General features: G+C 38.6%; 1 protein-coding gene across 2 annotated transcripts; it reads left to right on the top strand.

Annotated features, from left to right (window-relative positions):
* The first annotated feature begins 1,540 nt into the window (after nucleotides 1–1,540).
* On the top strand, nucleotides 1,541–16,436 carry LOC121317401 (PR domain zinc finger protein 1-like). Of its 2 annotated transcripts, none has more exons than XM_041253293.1 (7): nucleotides 1,541–1,667; nucleotides 3,349–3,594; nucleotides 7,278–7,397; nucleotides 10,179–10,431; nucleotides 14,044–15,119; nucleotides 15,316–15,444; nucleotides 15,646–16,436. In XM_041253293.1, the coding sequence occupies exons 1-7, from the start codon at nucleotides 1,641–1,643 to the stop codon at nucleotides 16,213–16,215; spliced, it is 2,421 nt and encodes an 806-aa protein (XP_041109227.1). In that variant the 5' UTR covers nucleotides 1,541–1,640; the 3' UTR covers nucleotides 16,216–16,436. The 2 variants fall into 2 exon arrangements, with proteins under 2 accessions (XP_041109227.1, XP_041109228.1); XM_041253294.1 differs by lacking the exon at nucleotides 1,541–1,667 and adding an exon at nucleotides 2,179–3,051.
* The last annotated feature ends 4,725 nt before the right edge of the window (nucleotides 16,437–21,161 follow it).

The raw sequence follows: 21,161 nt of genomic DNA, 5'->3' as shown, positions 1-21,161 counted from the left end.
ATTAATAATAATTAACTACCCACAACGCTCTGTGGACAGCTCTTGCCTTAACTCTGGCTACAGCTGAATCTGTGTGGCATCTGTCAGTTGCTTGAGCAGAGCTGATAGCATCAGAGGAAGCCAGTGGGGGATTTCTGAAAAAAAAAAAAAAAAAAAGTGGCAAGGCCATTCATAAAGTGCTTTATAGTGCATATGAAACAGAGTGAATGAATGTGCCTGAAAAAAACCTGCTGATTTTCATGAGGTAATTGTGGTTTTCTCAGAATAAAAACAGGGGAAAAATATGACAAAAAAGTTCTAAATATAGTGCCTTTCAGCTCCATGTTTACCACAGAAAAAAGAGGCAACCCCCTATACAGAAGGGAGGCTACTTCTAGTAAAGTAGAAAATTGTTTATGGAACGATTTAGATGGGCTGCAATCTCTTGTCAATGGCAAACGGTTTTGAGTTCTGTCTGTGTTTGTTGTGATGTGTTTTGTCTTTTTTCCTGATGCAGGCATTATGTTACTGTAAACAACACTGACTTGGCAGTTTGATTCACTTTTAAAATTTATTTTTACTGTAGAGTGAGAAGTTCAGATCACCTGACCCAATTCCCTTTGGCGATTTACCTCTTTAAGATTAAGCTTTGTTTTATTTTTGTTTTTTCAAAGACAAACTCCCACCCCCTCGCTTTTAAAAAAAAAAAAAAAAAAAAAAAAAAAAAAGCCCTCCTGATGCACAGTGCATGCACAGTATCTGTCTTCTCAAAGGTGTGTGAGTCCACGTTCCTCTGCAGTTGGGTCATGCTCTGTGCTGAAGAGGCAAGGACAGCAGAGGAAGTGAGGCGTTTGTTTTGTAATAAGAAATGGGAATGAAGATCCATGCTCCCAACAGTAAACAAGTGGGAGTATTGTGTCCCCCTCATCACAGGATGTGCTTCCTTGGCTAGCGAAGGGTCATGTAGGATGGAGAGATAAATTAATCGCTCTGAACACCAAATTGTTTTGGGGAGTGCTTATTGAAGCAAGCCTGGTAAGCAAACCTTGGATTATACCTTTTTGAAGTATTGTGTGTGTTGAAGTATATGTATGGTGTGTATATATATATATATATATATATATATATATATATATATATATATATATATATATATATATATATATATATATATATATATAATTTATTTTTTATTGCACTATTAAAATTTGTATTTTTTTTTAATGTAGTATTATTTTATTATCAAATGGATTTGATTTGAGTTATGATAATGTTAATTATAGGGATGGAACAGAAAACCAAAAGCTATAGAAGTGTTTCAATAGAAAAAATAAACAAAAAGCAGAATGATTTAAGAAAATAAGTTATTATGCCGCTATTTGGCGTGTGTGTGACAAAATCGGATGTGAGAAGGTTTCACAATGTATCTCTTCAGTTACTGTGAAAGCAACAGTATCATGTTCCTGAGGGAGTGGGAATACAGTATATAGCTCCTCCCCTACTAGGCAGGCACTAGCTCACACAGGCTCAGGTTGAGAAGTCAGTCAGAACAAGGGAAAGAATAAGACGCACCACACAGCAGCAGCCCTCCAGTGTTAAGAGAGAGGCACGAACACAGCACCTGTCTAGAGCACAGGAGTGAACACAAACTATTCAGCTCTATGTGTGGCTCCGCTCCGAGTTTCCCAGTAAGTACCTACTGCTGAAGAAGCTTGTTTAAGGTTTAAATTGGGATTTAGATCATTTTAAGGGTTATTTGTTTTGTTGTTTGTTTAAGAGGAGGAGTTTTAGTGTACTTTATTTACTTATTCTTTTTTTTACTGAAATGTGAATTTAATTGAAACTAATTACTTTTTTCATTTTGGGATATTAAATACTTAAGTTTAGAGTTGCCCTTTTGACCATTTCTGTGATTCATATTGGTTTTAGTTTCAGTACTAATGCTTACTGTGTGCCAGTTAGGCTGCAGACAGATTGTAGTGATTCTTTTACAAAACATCCTGTATTGTCTGTGTGTGTGTGTGTGTTTTAATCAAATGTACAAAAATAAAGTGAAGAAAAATCATTACAAATTTAATTTGAGCAGTATACTATATAAGCTTTTTTAATTCTAAGGTTTTTTTTACTACAGTTATTATGGTTAAATGTATTCTTTTTTCTCATAATTGCTGAGCGTACCTTTTTAATGGTCCTTGGAGCTTTTTATTTTATTAATTTATTTTAGTTGTATGCCTCTCAAATCGGGTGAAGTTCCCTGAAATTCTGAAGTATGCATTTTAAGATTAAAAAAGAAAGCTGTTTGCAACATGTTTTCTGGCTGTTCCTGGGAAAGGATTTGTTGGCTTTGAAAAGCATTGCTTACATTTGAGCATGTATGTATTTAGATTTCTTTTAATGATGATTACAAATTGTCCGGAGCCGTGCAACGGAAGTTTTTGTAATTTACAGACTTTGGGATTACATGTTTCCTTCTGAAAGTTGGTTCTCATAGTGACGCAGACAGGAACTGTTGCTACTGTTGTCCTCGGACTCATCCACTCTGGAGAGGACGTCAGAGCGCAGGTTGTTTTTGTGCCTCTACAGCTGGTGGGAAAGTTTAGGCTTCTGTACCCCCCCTTCTCTCTTTGGAAAGGCTTGCCGGTTCCGCTTCTGCAGTACTCTGCTTCCAATTTTAGCTCCATTCAGACGTAGACTGCATTTCCTTCCTCTTCCTTCCCATGTTTGTGACACTATTTTTTTTCGGGGCAACTTTTCCACAGTCTGAAGAGACCTTCAGTGACCATGACCTGCGGTGCCATTGGAGTTGTTAAAAAAAAAAAAAAAAAAAAAAAATTAAAAAAAAAAAAAACACACACACATTTAAAAGCATTTTACTGTATTGTGTTTTTGAAACGAGACAGGAGGAAACAAAGAGTTTTGAAAGGTGCCAGTAGTTCCTGGGACTGGGTTTCAAGCAGTTGGATAATACAGTAATACTACAAAATAATTCTACACAGTAAAATAAAAAAAAAACAGCCAAGTTGATTTACTATGGCAATCTGGAATTGTACTCCATGAAGGCTAAATCTGATGGTAAAACACCTAATCTCATGTAATATACCAGCAGCTATTTTTAAAGTTCATGTACTGGTATCTCATTTGGCAAGTAAAGTAAGGCACCAATACCATTTTTTCTCAGGTCATTCAGTGGGGCTATATACTTGTGGTATGTCTCCAGACAAAATGACGGAAGCTTGGAATACCCCCTTTCTCAGCCTGTTCTCTGTGCACCCCGAAGTGCAACAGACTGGCCTCTTAGTCACCACGTCTCTGTGGAAAACCACAGGCTGAGGGACAATGCAGATTAAAGAATTCTCTCTTTTTTTTCAGGCTGCCTCACAGCATAGCTCGGATATTTTAAGCATTGAGCGATCATTGGAAACAGAAAGCACCATGAAAATGGACGTGGAGGGTGCCGACATGACAAAGTGGACCGAGGCAGAATTTGAAGAGAAGTGCACATATATTGTCAATGACTATACCTGGGACCCCAGCACAGACGGTGGAAACTGTGTTAAAGCTGAAGCCTCACTTCCAAGAAACTTGATGTTCAAGCACGCACCAAACTCCAAAGAGGTAGGAATGTTGCATACTCTGTGATTTTGTTTTTGTGATTTCTTTATTTTATTATTTTTTTAATTAAAAAAATTATAATAATACAAAAAAATAGAAGAAACTGTTACTGCTTAATATTTTCAAACTGATTGCTGAAATGATGTTTATTTATTTATTTTTATATATAAATGACAGTGATCATGGCTTTATTCTTTTGAAGATAAGAATTGTATAGCACTTGACAATTGTTATTTATTCAGTACTGCATTTAAAGTTACCATGCAAGTCATTTCTTGTGTTATTTATGATGAAAGATGAGCATTACATTTCTCAGTTTAACTAAACAGTTTTGCTCTCTGTGTGGTCAGTAAGTGCATGGTGTCATTAATCTTTGCCAGGCGCAACACACTAATACAAAAGTTGATAAAAAAATAAAAGGTAACACTGAATTAAAAACAGTAGGGTTTTGTAACAAGAATATAATTTGACACCTATTTTACATTTTCCTTGTTGGCATAAAGGGGCAAGTTTATACTAAGAACCCATTGTTTCAGGAGAGTGTATGTCAGCACATGACAAATCTGCAATTAATCTTCTTTATCACTGCTGTTGACAGTGTTTTTAGCAAGCTTGAGATAAAGTTACAAACCATTGTACTAAATTGTGCTCCTTTGCAAAAAAAAAAAAACTTTCATTAAATACAGAAACAGTGAAACAATACTAGTAGAACTGAGAAACAAGAGGTTTTATAGAACCGTGTGTACTCGACTACAATCAAACTATCATTTATCAGTTTTAATAAAAATATATATTTTTTTCTAATTCTAATGCAGTGTCTAAATAGTGAAGGGAATAATGCCTTTTTGTGAAACAAACAAACAAACAAAAAAAAAAAAAAGGTGTTTGTTAGGGTTACAGCACTGTTAGTAGCGTAAGTTATTTCATTAGTTTATTTTATAATACAGAAGCACAGTCATCATTATTTTATATAAATGTTTTATTTATTTTTTTGTCCTGTCAAGGTAAGAATAATATTAATTTATAGAAATGATTACTCTAAATTATGAAAGAATGCATTGATGGACCTGCGTTGGTTTTGTTTTCTCTAAAGTACTTTTATGTTGGCAATAATTAAAATGAATTATCTTTTAACTGACATGTTCTATTAATTCTTTGGGGAAATTTTCTCTCTCCCCCCCCCTTTAAGCGTGGGTTGAACTACTAATAAAAAAGGACTTTCAGAAGTTCAAAACAGCAAAGAAATGATTGGCTCAGGCCATAATGCTGTTCCATTGAGAGGTGTGTACTTTGAAGAGATTAAGCAAACGGCCGACAGTAATCCCCACTTTTTAAACATTTCAGATCACAAGCACATTGGGCATATTTGTTGGGGTGTTTTTGTTTTGTTTTTGAGACAGTTCACTGACAGATTTAAAAAAAAGAGAGAGAGAAATGTGTCCTTATTTGAATTACAGTATTAAAGCTTAAAACTTGTTCCTTGCACTTCTCTCATACTTGATTTGTTTAGCATGTGAATTAACAGGAAACACAGTAAAATTCCTCCTTAAAATTGCCAGGTTGTGTAACACACACTTTAGTTTCTCTAAAGACATAGACGCACAGGGCAAAGTGTAGTGGGACTCTGGTTGAGGGAGGGTGTGGGTCTTGACCCCTGACAGAGACAGATGCCCCTTGGTGATTTGAAAGGTCTGCGCTTCCCAGATTCTGTAAAAGGGGTCTGATACCCGAAAAGAACTGGCCTTCTACCTGTTCAGAGACTTGTTTCCACTAGAGAGCCAGCAGCAGTGCTGTCAGCAATAATTCGTTAGCTACCTGGCCAGTGAGCGCTGCTCTCTCTTGACTGGCTTGAATTTAAGCAGTCATGGTGAGTGTTGCACGTCAGCTTACTTTAAACCATGAGGAAGGGTAAATCCACTTGTAAATACAGCAGACCCAGTGGCTGCACTGTTTTTTATACAAAAGGTTGTAAGATTTTAAGTAGTTTTAAGTATGTTACATTTAACAGACCCAAATACTAGCCCAGTTCAGATTTGCATCTAGAGTGCTCTTTATATATCGGAGCATTTGTGAAAGAAGCCTCCCAAAGTTCTGTCGTTCTTTTTCCTTTATTTAGATCCAATTCCATTTGGTGTTTGGGAACCCGGATACCCACTAAGCAAAGTAAATGACCCGTCCAGATATCCAAGATCCAAAGATGATTTAGCATTTTCTGAAACGCACCCTGCAAAGGGGAAATATCCTTTAAATCATTAAGTAGATACTTCAACTAATGCACACAAATAATCTGTTTAAAAATGCACTGGTATAATACAGTGATGCACCCAGTTACAATATCTGCACCTGGATATAATATCAAGAGCTGTATTTCGTATTGATGTGAAATCTTCTTTGTGCATAATTGGATGCAAATGGGGACTGAGGGGGAAAATTTCAAATGCATCTGCCTGTCAGGTTTTAGTGCCAAATAAAACCTGAGCATTTTCTGAATAGTTTAAATTCAGAACAATTTTAGAAAACCTTATCACTTGCATATTACTTTTTTTCTCACATTGTCCCCTTTTACAAGTAGGTTTAGTTGTTTTGTTACATTTTATATATAATATAAACATAATGAGATCACATTCAAACCTTAAGAGCAAGATGCAAATATATTTCTAAAGATGACGGGGAAATCTGAAATAGAGAATACATTTTTAAGGTTAAGAAACCAGTCATGGAAAACTAGTTTGTGGTATATTTTGGCGAAAATGTTATAAAAAAAAAATATATTATATATATATATATATATATATATATATATATATATATATATATATATATATATATATATATATATTCCTATGTACATGTCGTAAGATTATTTTACAGATGTCTTAGTCTGTAATTGGCTTTCATTTACTTTGGTGTAAATGAACCACAAACATTGAAAAAAAATCTTTTTTTTTAGAAGAATTCTTACGTTTTAGGAATGCAAAATACTTTTGAATTAATTAAAACAAATTAATACTGATACCATGATGCCTGGAGGTTTAAATAGAAAGGAATAGTAGACTGTTAAATCATTAGCTATGTACTAAGTGACATCACAAACACATTAATAGATTTAAATACAAGTAAGTGAGTGTAGTTATCATTGCATCAAAAACTTCAGTACCTCCACTGTTTCTTCTCAAGTGCTTTCCCTTGACAAGGGTATATTAAACATACCAAAATGTTTGAAAGTTTGGCTCGTTTAAGCAAAAATGTAATATTTAAAATGTTGTTCACTGAGGCCTGAACTTGTTAAGCGAAGTGCCCGAGGTACCATTTCCTCTTCACAAACTGTGCAGCTTGTCCGTTTTTTATGTTTAATAATAAAAAGTCCCTCTCTATCACAGACTGTTTGGGACACTTGGCATGTTAGCTGTTCTTGTGAATAATAATGAATTGTTTCCTGTTTGTGCTTCTTACTAAGGTTCCTGCTGTCAGGCAGGGGGAAATTAGAAAGATTTACTTACAAATTTTAAATTTAATAGGTAAACGAATGAGACAGGTTAGTTTTGTTTTACAGTATGGTGTTAAAATTAGTTGAAACTGAATCGTCATTTTACAGTCAGTTGCAGCTCTCAGTGGTTGGTCCCGCATTTGCACTGTTTTATACAATAAAATGAATTGTATTAAATAGGATATTTCTTTTCTTTTAGGTTATTGGCGTCTTAAGTAGGGAATACATCCCAAAGGGAACTCGCTTCGGATCGCTGGTAGGAGAGGCCTACACACTTGACACAGTTCCCAAGAATGCGAACAGAAAGTACTTCTGGCGGGTAAGTGATAATAAAAGCTCCCTGTTGATGCAGGAACCGGTTCTCCAGATGAGTTGATGCTTAGAAAAAAAAAACGGCCACTTCCTTTTTTTTGAGATCAGCTAATATGGAGGGCTTCCAGTGTGACACACCACATATAAATTGATATAAGTTCAAAGACACCACCAGTTTAGGGTTATGAGTTAACATGATAAATTAGCTGAGTAAACGTCTAGTCCTTTTAGGAACTGGCACATGATTCTTGCAAACAAGTCTTGCACCCACCAAAAGGGAAACGATCTACTGTTTTTCTCGCAGGTAGGTTTGCTTTTCTGGAAAGGAATTACAGTGATAATTCAGTTTTGCATTCCTTTACAAGTTTGCAGATGTAACCTTAGAAATCACTGATGACTTTTGCAGGTGTTTTTAGTCTTATTCCTCCTAGCCACAGAAAAAATAGTTTAATTTCATGATTTAAATATCTGCATTCTGATGAAAAACGGTAGACTCAGTTTTCCTTTGCAGCATCCTTATGACGTAGTATTGGCAATAGGTGATTTACAGTGGCTGGGTTGTAGGTTATATCTCCAGTTCAGGTTGACTCAGCATGGAAGTCAATGTAAAATGAGTACTGTGGGGGCTGACTGGATACTGCCCAGGTGGTGGAAGAAACTGTGAATAATAACAGTATATTAATAATGATCAGCATAGTGGGCAGTAGGGAGAGTGTGTAACCCTTACTGAAGACACAGCCAAAATTGACCACTAAACTGATTTTTCTAATTTCTCAGTATATAATCTTTCCAGTTAATAAAGGGATTTTTTCTTTTTAAACCTGTCCTGTTTAAACTAAGAACTCTCTCTCTCTCTGTCTCATTCTGGTATGAAGAATTTAGTTTGCATGTAAACCCTGTGCAAGATGAAATCTGTCTTTTACGGGTTGCTTTTAATGTTAAGTAATTGAAATGCACGTGTGTATGACATCTATCTTCCTTCCCACCGTATGTTGCCATGTCCAGTAACAGTGGCACATCACTTAGAGTACAGTGGAAAGGTAACCGAGGCTTTCTAGTAACTTTAGAAAGCACATGCCTCTTGGGTAAAGTCTGCACTGTAATGGAACTGCTGTTCTTGGAAATACAACTCACAATAAACAAAAATAATAAAATCTTAACAAGCCCCCACCTAAAAACCCAATCACACAAACTTCTTACTGTTCCATTTTCTCATAACAAAAACATGCTCTGCAGAAGAAAACCTCATACCGATCTCTTTGAAGCAGCCACTTATATTTTCCCCCTTCTCATTTACAGGAAGTTATCTAAAAATGTTTTTCTAAAAAAAGAAAGTAATTCAGAAGTTTACCTGCACTTCATAAACCTTGATACAGTGGGATTTTTCATTTAAGTCCTGATCCCAAAGCTATTATTATTATTATTATTATTATTATTATTATTATTATTATTATTATTCCAATGTAATAACATGCACAATCATGCTCATTGCTACAGAAACAGGAGTTAGGTGAGCTCTGTGAATGAATTTTGGACGTGGAGGCCACCTTATTATTAACACAGTTCTGGCAGGTGAGCTTCTGTTTGCCTGATAGTTTACCGCACAAGCTCAGCATTCCCAGCATTTAGATACAAAAACAAGTCCATGCTTCCACTGCACAGTTATTTTGCTTAGCGGGTGCAACAGGAAACTGCAAGTCAGTAGGCTGCCGAAACAGAAAACTAGCCTAGCTGTAGGTTCACTATGAGTCTTATGACGTCAAGCTAAGGCTTTACGCTGCTGACTCACATCTTTGTAAGTATAATCAGAACTAAAGCAATAGTAACACCCAGTTTGTCAATCGGTGTGGATAAAACAAGGTGCAGCGGGAGCATTGAAAACCGCATTTCCCCGCCCTGTATGTACATAGCGTGGGCTTCTCGTCACAATGCAACACTGAGTTATAATAATGGAGAAGGTAATTAACCAGTTTTAAATATATAAATGCTTTTCCACAATAATGGACAAAAAAAATTATAAATATATAAATGTTTATCTATTGCAAGAATGCCAATGATATTGTTTGTTTTAAATTGAAAGCAGGGTTAATTTAACCTTTTGGTTTTAACCTTCTGCATAAAGAAATCCTAAAATCTTTTTTTTAAAGAGGGAAGGATAAAAGGGGATGATCTGTATACATGTAAATATTTTCATCATACTGTAGCATAATAAAAATATAAGGAATAATACATACCCAACTGCATAATAAGGCTGTAATTCTACCAAGGGTTTCTGGTGACATAAATATATCAATGTCATCCAGAAACCTGAGAGAATTACAGTTTTGGTGTATATTTGTTATAAAACATGGTAAGAACAGCCAGAAGTTGTGGAACTAGTAGTGTTTATTAAAAACTGAAAAGGTGTCGACACTAACAGTGGAAAAACATAACTTTTTAAAAATTGTAAAAAAAAAACAATTGCTTTTAAACTTCACTATCGTCAGTGTACACTGCTTAATTTTCAACAGAAAGTTAAGCAAAAAGTTTTGCATGTGGCAGAGGTCATTTCTTACTAAATTTAGAGTACAAGCATTATTCTACTCAAATTTCTTCCTGTCTTCTGTGGATAAAATTTTAAATCTGCAGCCCTTGTTGTTTGTTTTGGTATTGACAGTGTTTTGTTTTGTTTATGTACTGGTGATAGAATTTGTTTTTTAAAATTGAATATGGCAGTTTTATCACCAACTGTATTATATACGGTGTGTGTGTGTAATAATGATAATAATAATACTTTGTTCAATTGCAGATCTATTCCAATGGCGAGTTCCACCACTTCATTGACGGCTTCAACGAGGAGAAGAGTAACTGGATGCGTTACGTGAACCCTGCGCACTCGCAGCAAGAGCAGAACCTTGCTGCCTGTCAGAACGGAATGAACATTTACTTCTACACGGTCAAGCCCATCCCAGCCAATCAGGAGCTGCTGGTGTGGTACTGCCCTGAATTCGCCGAACGGCTGCACTACCCTCCGTCTGGGGAACTCATGATGATGAAACTCAGTAAGTACTTTCTACCTTTAATGATCAAAAACTTGTGGAAGAACAACTAATTCAGTAACTCGGTCTTGATTTCAGATAACCAGATGTCTGGGGGGTTCATTTTCATAATGTTCCTGTAGTATTTTGAAAAGGAATTTATTACTTGCCAGCACACAAGAATATTTAAAAGACTTGTTTTTATTAGCCTGATTATTAGGAAATTAGGAAAACTGTTGACTTCAGTTTACATTTTTTCCTGCTTTTGCCCCTCTAAATTGTAGCAAACCTCTTAAAGTCCTGAAAATAATGTAATTATAATAGCTATTTAGGGCGGCTGCAGTATTTAAATCCCATAGTCATCAGTAATTAAAATGTTTTGTCCTTAATAGATTACCAAACATTCTTTCTGTTGTTACCTAACCAGTAATACATCCCAGTGTCAGGTTTGTGTAAAAGTCAGGTCATTTAGGTGTGGTGTGACTGTCAACATCATAGTATCTGCCACAAGAGCTCTAATTATTGTATGCTTTGTGATGACTACATTTCCAAATTAGGTTATGGAATTTTACTCGACTGTATAAATCTATATAAAGGTTCTACGTCTGCCTTTTTATCAGTATGTCAAATCTCAATCCAGATATCACTTGGAAAGGTGTTTGTTTTTTGGGGTTTTTTTTTTAAGCTGTACATTAAATTTTGTAGGAAATTCTCTAGGAGAGACGCCCACAGCATCGTATTTTGGTTCAGTTTTCAGACACGTTTTGAGTCAATGCAGACTCGTACTGGAGGTTATTGTTTTATACTCAAAGTGAATCAGCAAAGAAAAAAGCACACTCACAGAAGTGTCTCCAATACTGGGTCAAGATGACTATTGACACCTACATCTTTCAAGATTGAAAAACAAACCCCAAATGTGCTAATCAAGTCAGTGTGCTTTAGTAAAAGAAGATTAAAAAAAAAAAAAAAAAAAAACATTTGCATAGAAATTGTCATGAGGGAAGATTGTGCTACATTATTATATTATAACTCTACACCACAAAGCGATTCTATATATAGAGAATGATACAATAAAATAACATATGCTCAATAACCTCCTGTAAAGTAAGATATTTTTTAAACTCTGAAAGCTAGATAGCAGCAGAACAGTTAGACCTGATAGCACTGCAAGACAAAAAAAACTGAGCTCTCTAGTGACGCTAAAGTTGCATTGCACCACCATAAGTAAACAAAGCCTTTTTATTTATTTTTTTTATTTTTAAAGCTCATTCATTTCTCTCTGTTTACTAAGACAACTGTAGAAATGTGTGGCGGAGGTGGTGACAGTTATTTGGCACAGCTATCTTTTCTTATTTGTTATTTTAAAAGGAAGAAAAAAGTTCATTGATGACTGCTTGAACTTCCTGCCTGACCAGCCCTACTGACAGATGGAGATCTCCCTGATAAGCCCCTGTTTGCTTTTTGTCTAGTTCTCTTAGGAGGTTCAAGCCCACTATCACTGCCCCGATCAGTACCTTCCTGATAGTGGCACTTACTGTGTTTGTTCACTACTGCTAGCTCAGTGAGAGGCATTGATACCAAGGCGGAGAGGGGGTAGCAGGAGAACATGCTGGCTAAGGACTCAAGAGTGGGACTCGCCCATACTTGAACTAGCAAAGTTTTTTGAAGTGTTAAAATAATAAGAGGCTCTGAAGATCTATGACAGTGCTGTTAAAAAGCATGCTTTTGTTATGAGAATACTAAATGTCCTGTTCGTACAGTATGTAGCTTTGGTAGATTTAAAAAAAAAAAAAAGAAAAAAAAAAAAAAAAAAGGGGGGGGGGGAATAAAAGAAAAAAAACTTTTAGTAGAAACCAACCACTGACATGGAGCATACGATCAAAGGTTACCACAGTACTCTGTAGACTGTTTTTGAAGTTTAAAAAGTATATAGCTGAGGGAGTGTTACTTGGTTGATTTATTTATTTATTTATTATTTGAATGGGTATTTTATGTAAATGGAAAGGATTCTAATACTTATCACACAAATAAGATAATCTTTTAGGTCTACAATTTGGTTTAAAGTGTGGCACCTTGGTTGAAGGAAATCCCTACATGTTTACCCTCTTTTAAATGCAATTGAAAACTCAGTGCAAAGGTTCTGCATTGAGGTTTGTTTTTGTTTTTTTTGTTTTTTTCCCACCTTGTGTTAAATGCCCGACAGGGCTGTCTTATGTCACCATAAAGCCTGCCTTCTAGTTAAGTGCTCCACAAATCTGGCAACTTGAAGCTCTTGTAGGCCTTCTTCCTGAAGCACTTTGACCTGACAGCTCTCGAGTGATCCTTCAGTCCACCTACGATTTCAAAAAAAAAAAAATGATGACAGGATCAGTTATTGATGAGACTAAGGGTATGGCCCATAAACTCTAGACAAAGATGCCACAGGATAAGCCACTATATTGTCACTTAGCCTAGGAGTTTATCAAAACAAAAAGGAGTGAAGTATGAAAGGTAACCTGGTCAGGCTTGTTGGAAAAGGCCATTCAAATAGAAATTCGTGTACATGCCTTTGACTTGATGTTATCTGCCAGCAGACCCTTAGCCCTAAATAAAATGCAAGCCTACTTGTGCCTAATGCTGCATTTCTTTTTTGTCCTTCGGCAAAGGCCAGCTCTTATTTGTTATAGTTTTTTAAATGATGTGTGAAAGTGGCACACCAGTTAGGCTGGGTAATTGCTTGGTCAATTACTGAAGTGAAGAAGAAATGCTAATTTAACCTGCTGTCTTTTACTCTGTTTTAACTATTCTTATATTCACTGTTCCTTGCCAGTGTCAAGGTATGGGCGGCAGAGGAATCAGGTTTTAAGTCCACTTCAGCAAAGTATGCCCTGCAGATCAGTACCTTTGCAATAGTGGAAGAGTGGTAAAGATGACTACAAGGCTGATGAAATGCAATTCAAGTGCAAATATTATTTGGAGAGGGGTATCTAATGCAGCGTTTTAATGTAAACAAAGATAAAAGTGTTGCCAAGTCTCTTGTGTAGCAGCCAAGCAGTGTACACTCAGGCTGTGCTGCATGCCCGCTGACTTCCCGATCAGCACTCTCGCTCTCCACAGCCGTCCCTTGTTTTCATTGCTAAGTGATTGAACTGGATAGTAAGCCTACCATTGTGGTTTGCCACAGGCTCGCTCACCATGCCTATCTCTTCCAGTGAAACCACTCTATGTATACTAGAGGACTCAGCATTGCAAGTGCAGTTGTGTTAAGGTTAAAAATAAAATCCTGCTCTGTCTTGGCTATTTTGAATGTATCTTTTATTTTTTATTTAGTTACATTTTTTAGTCAAAGGGACCTTAAAACTGAAAGTAAACTTTGGTTTAAGTAATGAACAGAAACCTGGTTAATTTATTAATGTAAAGGTAACTTCCAAAGTGTCTCAAAATAGGATAAAACTACAATTCTCTGTTTTGCAAAAAAAAAAAGACTAAAAAGCACCTGAAAAGATTATAGAGGTTGAAGAAAGGTACAACCTTGCAATAAAATTTTGTTTATTGCATTTAAGACTGACAGCAATTGGGAGCTTTCGGGATGTAACTGATTCAATGCTTTTTAAAAGAAGAATGGAACTATTTGATTGTTGTTTTTCTCTAACGTAGAGCAAAGCCTTATGGACGCAAAGCAGCATGTGACAGAGGCAGACGGATTCAGCCAGAAAGGCACAGGAAAGAAAGAGCACAGTGTGAGGGAGATCCTCCGAATGACCAGCAAGGAGGCCAGTGAACCCCAGGTGATTCCCACAAAGAGTTTGGAGGACTCTCCCAAGAAGCCCAGTTCAGAGCGACTCTTCTTTCCCCGGGTGGTGTACCCATTCCTTCCCCACATCAATGAAGAGTACTTGAACACCAATGCTGTTTATGGCTTGGACCACCCCAACTACATGACCCACTCTCCCATCCAGTCTTCAGCCACCCCCAGCCCCTCGGCCCGCAGCAGCTCCGACAACAGCCCTCGCAGCAGCCCAGGAATAATTCACTCCCCTCCCAACCCCTCATCTCAGGAATACAAAGAGGGCTTCCCTTACATGAACAGATTCTACAGAGACAGTTATCATGGCTACACACCTCCCAGCCACCTTTCCCCAGCTTTCTTGCCTTCCTACAACCCCCATCATTATTCCAGATTCCTGTTACCTCACTACCCGGTTGGCTGCAGCAGCCTAAATGGGCTGGGTGCCGATCCAGTTGGTGGCAGTGGCGCCGGCACTGTTGTGAACAGTTTCAGCCTATTTCCAAGAATGTACCCCTACAACAACCTGCTGACAGGGGGCCGTCTCTCACAGCACATGTTGAACCACTCAGCCCTGCCTGGTATAATCCCTCCCGAGGGCAGCCGCCGGCTCCTACTCTCCTCTGAGCCTCACAGGGACCTCATCCCGGCGTCCAACAGTGCCTTTTCCGCCACCGGCCTCAAGGACAAGCCATCTAGCCCAAGCAGCAACAGCTCATCCAACGCAGACATGGCTGCTACCTCCTTGGATCACTGCACGCCCACCAAATCTACCTCGGCCATGCTGGGCATAAGCAGGAGCGAAGAAGCCATGAACCTGAGCAAGACGAAGCGCAACATGACTGGCTATAAGACCCTATCCTACCCCTTAAAGAAACAGAATGGCAAGATCAAGTATGAGTGCAACGTCTGCAGCAAATCCTTTGGGCAGCTATCAAACCTAAAAGTAAGTCTTTTTCGACTGTTTTACTTGGCTTAATTTTTCAAATTATCTTTTAATAAAATTTAAAGTAATAAGACATGGATTAATATGTTAATCCATTATTACATCTTACTAAATCTCTGGATTGTGTGCATGTGTTGATCCTGATGCTTCTGACCCTGTTGTTATCCTCCTGATTTTATTTGTTTCTCATCATCAGGTCCACCTTCGAGTACACAGTGGAGAAAGACCCTTTAAGTGCCAGACCTGCAACAAAGGATTCACACAGTTAGCACATTTACAGAAGCACTACCTGGTCCACACTGGAGAGAAACCACATGAATGTCAGGTAAGAATTTGAAAAAAGACACATTTACCTGCACTAGCAGTTATGCAAACATTTAGATTTATTTGCGAACACGATGGACGAGTTTTGCTTGTATTCTTATATAGGTATTGTCCCTGCAAATGCCGTTATAGCAGTGTTTCCTTGTTGATGTACCAGAGTGGTGAATTAATACATTGTTTGTTTTTTTTCTTTTTTCGGCAGGTTTGTCACAAGCGTTTCAGCAGCACCAGCAACTTAAAGACACACCTGCGGCTCCACTCTGGGGAGAAGCCTTATCAGTGCAAGCTGTGTCCGGCAAAGTTCACCCAGTTCGTTCATCTGAAGCTGCACAAGCGCCTGCACACCCGTGAGCGCCCCCACAAGTGCCTGCACTGCCACAAGACCTACATCCACCTCTGCAGCCTCAAGGCCCACCTGAAGGGCAACTGTCTGGCCGCTCCCGGTTCTGGCGTGCGATCCCTGGAGGAGCTGAATCGTGTCAACGAGGAGATCGACAAGTTCGACCTCAGTGACAACGCAGACCGGCTAGAAGAAGTGGACAGCATGGACATGGAGAGTGTGGTTGAGAAGCAGATCCTTAACCTGCTCTGGAGGGAGATGGACCTCAAGGCCTCCTTCCACAAGAGCATTGGGAATGGACTACTCTCTTCCAGCAGTGGCCTTTGTGAACCCAGCAACGAGATGTCTGTCATAAAGTTGCCTCACAGTAGCCCGCAGCCTCTTTTACCTGTAAAGGTCAAACAAGAAACGGTAGAACCCATGGACCATTGAGACTGACTCAAGAAAATATGAAAGATATTTATGACTTTTTTCTGAGAGCTTAAGTGTCTGTAGCAGTTATATATAATGTTCTCCATTGCTGCATAACAGACTTGGCTTGCTGTGAGGGGACTTCTATTCTCAGGACTTTGACACAAACTGTTTTAGTCTCTTTTTCACTTATGTTAAAGACAATCCTGTACCCATGATTATTTAATTTTTTTGTTTGATTTTTGTATCGTATATATATATATATATATATATATATATATATATATAATATATATATATATATATAATATATATATATATAGAAGGAATTAATTATGCAATTTATAGTTCAATTTTTCATAATATTAAACTTGTGTTTACAAATGTTTGGTTGGTGATTCATTGTAATGGAATATATATTATATGTTTTACTTTTTATTTTCTTTGTGGCCATTCTTTGTAGATTTCTGCTCTTTGTCACATTATGAAGAATCTAAGACTATTAAATATAGAAGTGACAGACAGAACAGTATTCAGGGTTTTGTAAAAAAAACATGAAAAGAAATAAATAAAAAGGTTTTGTATTGCCAAAGGTGGACATTTGAAATGTTTAACCATGGGATAATTTGTGTAAACATTATTGTGTAGTGTTCTGTTACGTTTTCCTTGTGAGACTTTCTTTTTCCTCAGTATTTGTGTAAAATTGTGGTTAATTTAATTGAAAACAGAAGGGCATTTTGTAAAGTTTCAAAAACAGTTACCTCATTGCGTGTGTCCAGAGGTGATGGGGACGGGCTGTAATATGTATTGCTTTGCTGCTTGAAGAAAACCAAATATTCAGAATTCCCACTTTCGGCTTGGCCCAAAGAATGGGAGCAATCCTTTTTAGATATAGCAAGTTGGCTGCAAAGCTGGGAACCCTATTTTTTATAATTTAGAATCAATGTGTTCTTTTGATTCCTTGAAACTAAAGCAATATCAAAATTAGAAATGTTTGAACTTGGGTTTTATTAGGATTCAAAGCTAACTGAAGTTCACTTTCTTTCGCAAACCAAACAATAAGGCGGCAATACTGTTCTATGTATGCAAAGTGTGAGGTGAGGTTCTTGGTTGTAACCTGTAATGTAGCATTGTCATCTTTTTGTTTTAATTTAAATTCCCTGTTGCTTTCATGTATAGCACAGACCAAAACATCACTACTCTATTACCGGACACACTACATGTCTGTAGTGTTTAACATTTGAATATTAATTCAGAAATACTTTATTGCAGTAGCTTAATGGCAGACTGTCACTCCCTGTAGACTACATTTATCAGCACCACTGAATGTAGAAGTGCAGCAGTTAAAAGCTTTTCTTAATCTATGACCAAAGGTTCCCCGGCTTCTGCTTAATCAATTGAGGAAAAAACAAACTGTTTCTTTTGTTTACATACTGGTTTACATTGTTATTTATGTGCAACTTGTCAAAAAATGTAAATTATGATATAAATGTTCATTGCTCTATCAGAGCTTTTGTCTTGGTGTTTTTTTTTTTTTTTTTTTTTTCAGTGGATGCATTGTTTGCTTCTATCAAGTGTGTGTGCATGTGACATATTTTGTGTTTGTTATAAAACCTAAAATGAAAAAGTCCACATTGATTTTTCCCCCCTTTTATTTATTATAATACAAATTATAACCCTTAGTCAGTTAAAAATAGCGAATGTATAGCAGTACACTGCTGTACAATCCAAACCATTCATATTTGGTATTACATTGTAGAACGCAGAAACACAAAAATAAAGAAAGAGACAAAGGACGCCAGAAAAATATAAAATGTTCTAAATCTGCATGCTGTAAAGGTATTTAGGTTCAAGCTTGAATCCATAAAAGCTAAAAGCCAACTGCAAACAGCCAGACACTACTTGTAATGCATTAGTCCAGAGAAGGCCATTCTAAGCTCGTCTAGTTCCCAGTAGCTGATTGATTTTAGAATTTTGTCAAATCTTAAAAGATCAGTGATTCTGCTCAACAACATAACTAGGTAGCCTATTCCAAACACTCACTACTCTCTTTGTGAAGGAGTGCCTTTCCATCTGTCCTAAGTCAATCACACCTTAATTTGCAGCTGTATCCTCTGGTCCTGGTTTCTGTACTGCACTTAAAGTATTGGTTCGGGTTAACAATGTCAACTCCTTCTAAGATTTAAAGACTTCAATCATCCCCCTCCCTGACCCTTCTTTTTTCAGGCTAAATAAATTCAGTTCTTCCAACCTGTCTTCATAGCTTGATCCTATAAGTCCTGGGATTAGTCTTGTTGCTCTCCTTTGGACTCTCTCCAGGGCTACAGGGTGTGCATTTGTACTAAGTAACATGATGTATTCTAAGAGCCAACATAAATCCTTTATGACTTTATAGAAATGATACATTTTATCTCTTTAATAGATGGTTCAATTATACAAAGTATTACATATATTTAGACATTGTTTCTCTATAGAATCTAACAGGAAAGCAACCTTTCAGTTTCATATTTATAGCAGATCACATTGGTTCCCTTTCAAGTACCATTACCAAGACCTGAATCCTGAATATTGTATACCAAAGCTGCTCTTTGAACCAGTGACTTGGTCGTGACCCAGCTGCTGAGGGAACAAAAGGACTACGCTAACAGATCTCTCTGCCTTTTTCCATTCAAGACTGAATGACGGAAAGCCTTGATCAAATAATTACAGTTGTTGCTATACCAGTATACTCGTGGCTTTTAGAGTACGTTGCCACCTGTGGAAACTGCGACTAGATGGTCACTTCTGATCCAGACCTGGTATCAAACCGGGACCAAGGTTACTGCACCTGTACTGGTACCGAACTGGTGCCAATCCGGTGCTGGTCACCAAGATGACCCAGTATCGACCCACTACCGACCCACAGTTAAAGCTACCAAACCTTACAGAACTGATCCGGTACCATCCTGGGTCCGACCCGGTGCTAAAGTCACCAAACTGGTACAAACCCAAGATCACTGAACCACTACCGAACCTGTCCCGCTCGGGTCTTGAACTGCCCGGTCGATATATACAAGCAGATTGAGGCAACAACTGTGCAACTATACTATACATTGCATTGCTTGCTCCTTGCATCATGCCCAGGTTCCGTCCCTGTGAGACATGAAAGGCCAATCTGCCTAAGGAGGACAAGCACATCAGGTGCTCTTCCTGCCTGGGGCCAGAGCATGCCAAGGAAGCACAGTTTAATCGCAGCTTCTGTAAATTTTGTGCCCATTTCTCCAAATGCACATTTAAGAAGAGGCTATTCCACAGATCTAGGGAATGTTCTGTGTCCCTTACTCCTGCTCAGCACTCTTCCCCATCACATGCTCTTAGAGAGATGGCTTCATCCTCACCTCATGGCTCTGCACAAGGAAGAGCGGACAACACACCTGGGAAAGTAGCCCAGGCTGGAAACCGTCTTCACCATTCTTGCTGAATTGCTGCGGGAATGCTCGGCGCCACATGCCCTGTCTGCCCCCCTTGGGGCCCCACGGGGCTGCGAGCACAGATTGGCCATGGGAGGACATACTGTCAATCACCACTTCTGAGAAGGTGAGCGAACAGGAGCTGGCCTTCCTGTCTGAGGACATGGAGTCGGACAGCATGCCCCAGCGGTAAAGCTCTATCTGTCAGCAGAGCTTATACCCGCTAATCAAGAGGGCCACTGCAACCTTGCAAGTGCCTTGGCCTACAGCAGGAAACAAGGAAATCAATTTTTGATGATGAGCCTACTGTCGCTCCCATATCACCCCCAGTTCACCCGGATTTTCTATATGAAATCCAGTCTTCCTGGGACCATCTGGCAACAGCCCCTATGGATGGATGGATGCCCTATACAGGGTGCATGATGCAGAAAAGCTGTGGCTGGCCCATTGCTACCTTGGTCCAGGAGCCTAATTTGGCACTGCTATCCAAGGATGCTGCCTGCCCTAACAAGCCAGGTGATCCTCAAAAGGGTTTGTTCAGCCGGGGCACTCGCCCCACGTCTAAGGAACTTTATCAGCATCCTGGTAGCCTACCAGTCGCATATGCTGCGGTCTCTCTCCATGAGCCACAGGCCCTCACTACAATAGCTGTTCCTGGTGAACAAAAACCTGCTTTGTGTGTCCAAACTCAACGGACAGGTTATAGACAAAAACCTGTCTGCGCTGGTAGCTAGCCACAGGCACCTTTGGCTTTCCCAGGCACGTGTGCCTGATGGTGACAAAGCATCACTCCAGGGCATACATTCGGCCCAGAGGTGGATGAGATGCTGGAGCACTCTCATAGCATGTGGGAATCCACTAAGGAGCTGGTTCACCTGCTTCCTAAGAGACCACCTCTGGAAACTTGCACCCTAGAGTCCAGCAGCTTCAAAGACCGCCACCCTTTATCCAAGGTGACTTACAGAGACTAGGGTGTCTGAACTATGCATCGGCTGCAGTCACACAACATCTCACCTGAAAAACAAAGCACAAGGAGTTTAAGTGATTTGCTCAAGGTCACACAATGAGTCAGTTACAAGCCCTTTTCTTTAACCACTGGACCACACAGCCCCTTATAGCAGTCTGAACAATTTTTTGTCTGCTATGGGGCGAAGTCCCATGGTCAAGTCCTGTCTAAGCAGCAGCTGTCCAAGTGGATAGCAGACACGGTCAGGACTGCCTATGAGCTGGCCAACTTGCCCCCTCCAGAAAAATTCACTGCCCAATTCCTTTCACCCTAGCTACTTGTTACTGGCTTTTCGAATGTTAATGCACAGGGCAGCCTCTTGGCTTAGCCTTGTAGCATTCTGGTTGTTCTACAATCTTACCTTTGCGATGGCTTTGGTAGACTCACATAACCCTGGTTCATTGAAATAGAAATGTAACCAGTAACCTTCAAGGCAGCGTTGGTATACATTATTCTGGATTCAGTTCTTTATGAGGTAAATGCCCATTCGGTAATGGCTACATTTCTATTTC

This window comes from Polyodon spathula, chromosome 6 (genome assembly GCF_017654505.1).
Source record: "Polyodon spathula isolate WHYD16114869_AA chromosome 6, ASM1765450v1, whole genome shotgun sequence".
NCBI classification, from domain to species: domain Eukaryota; kingdom Metazoa; phylum Chordata; class Actinopteri; order Acipenseriformes; family Polyodontidae; genus Polyodon; species Polyodon spathula.
The sequence above is the reverse complement of the archived record's forward strand: the minus strand, read 5'-3'. Positions and strand labels throughout refer to the sequence as shown.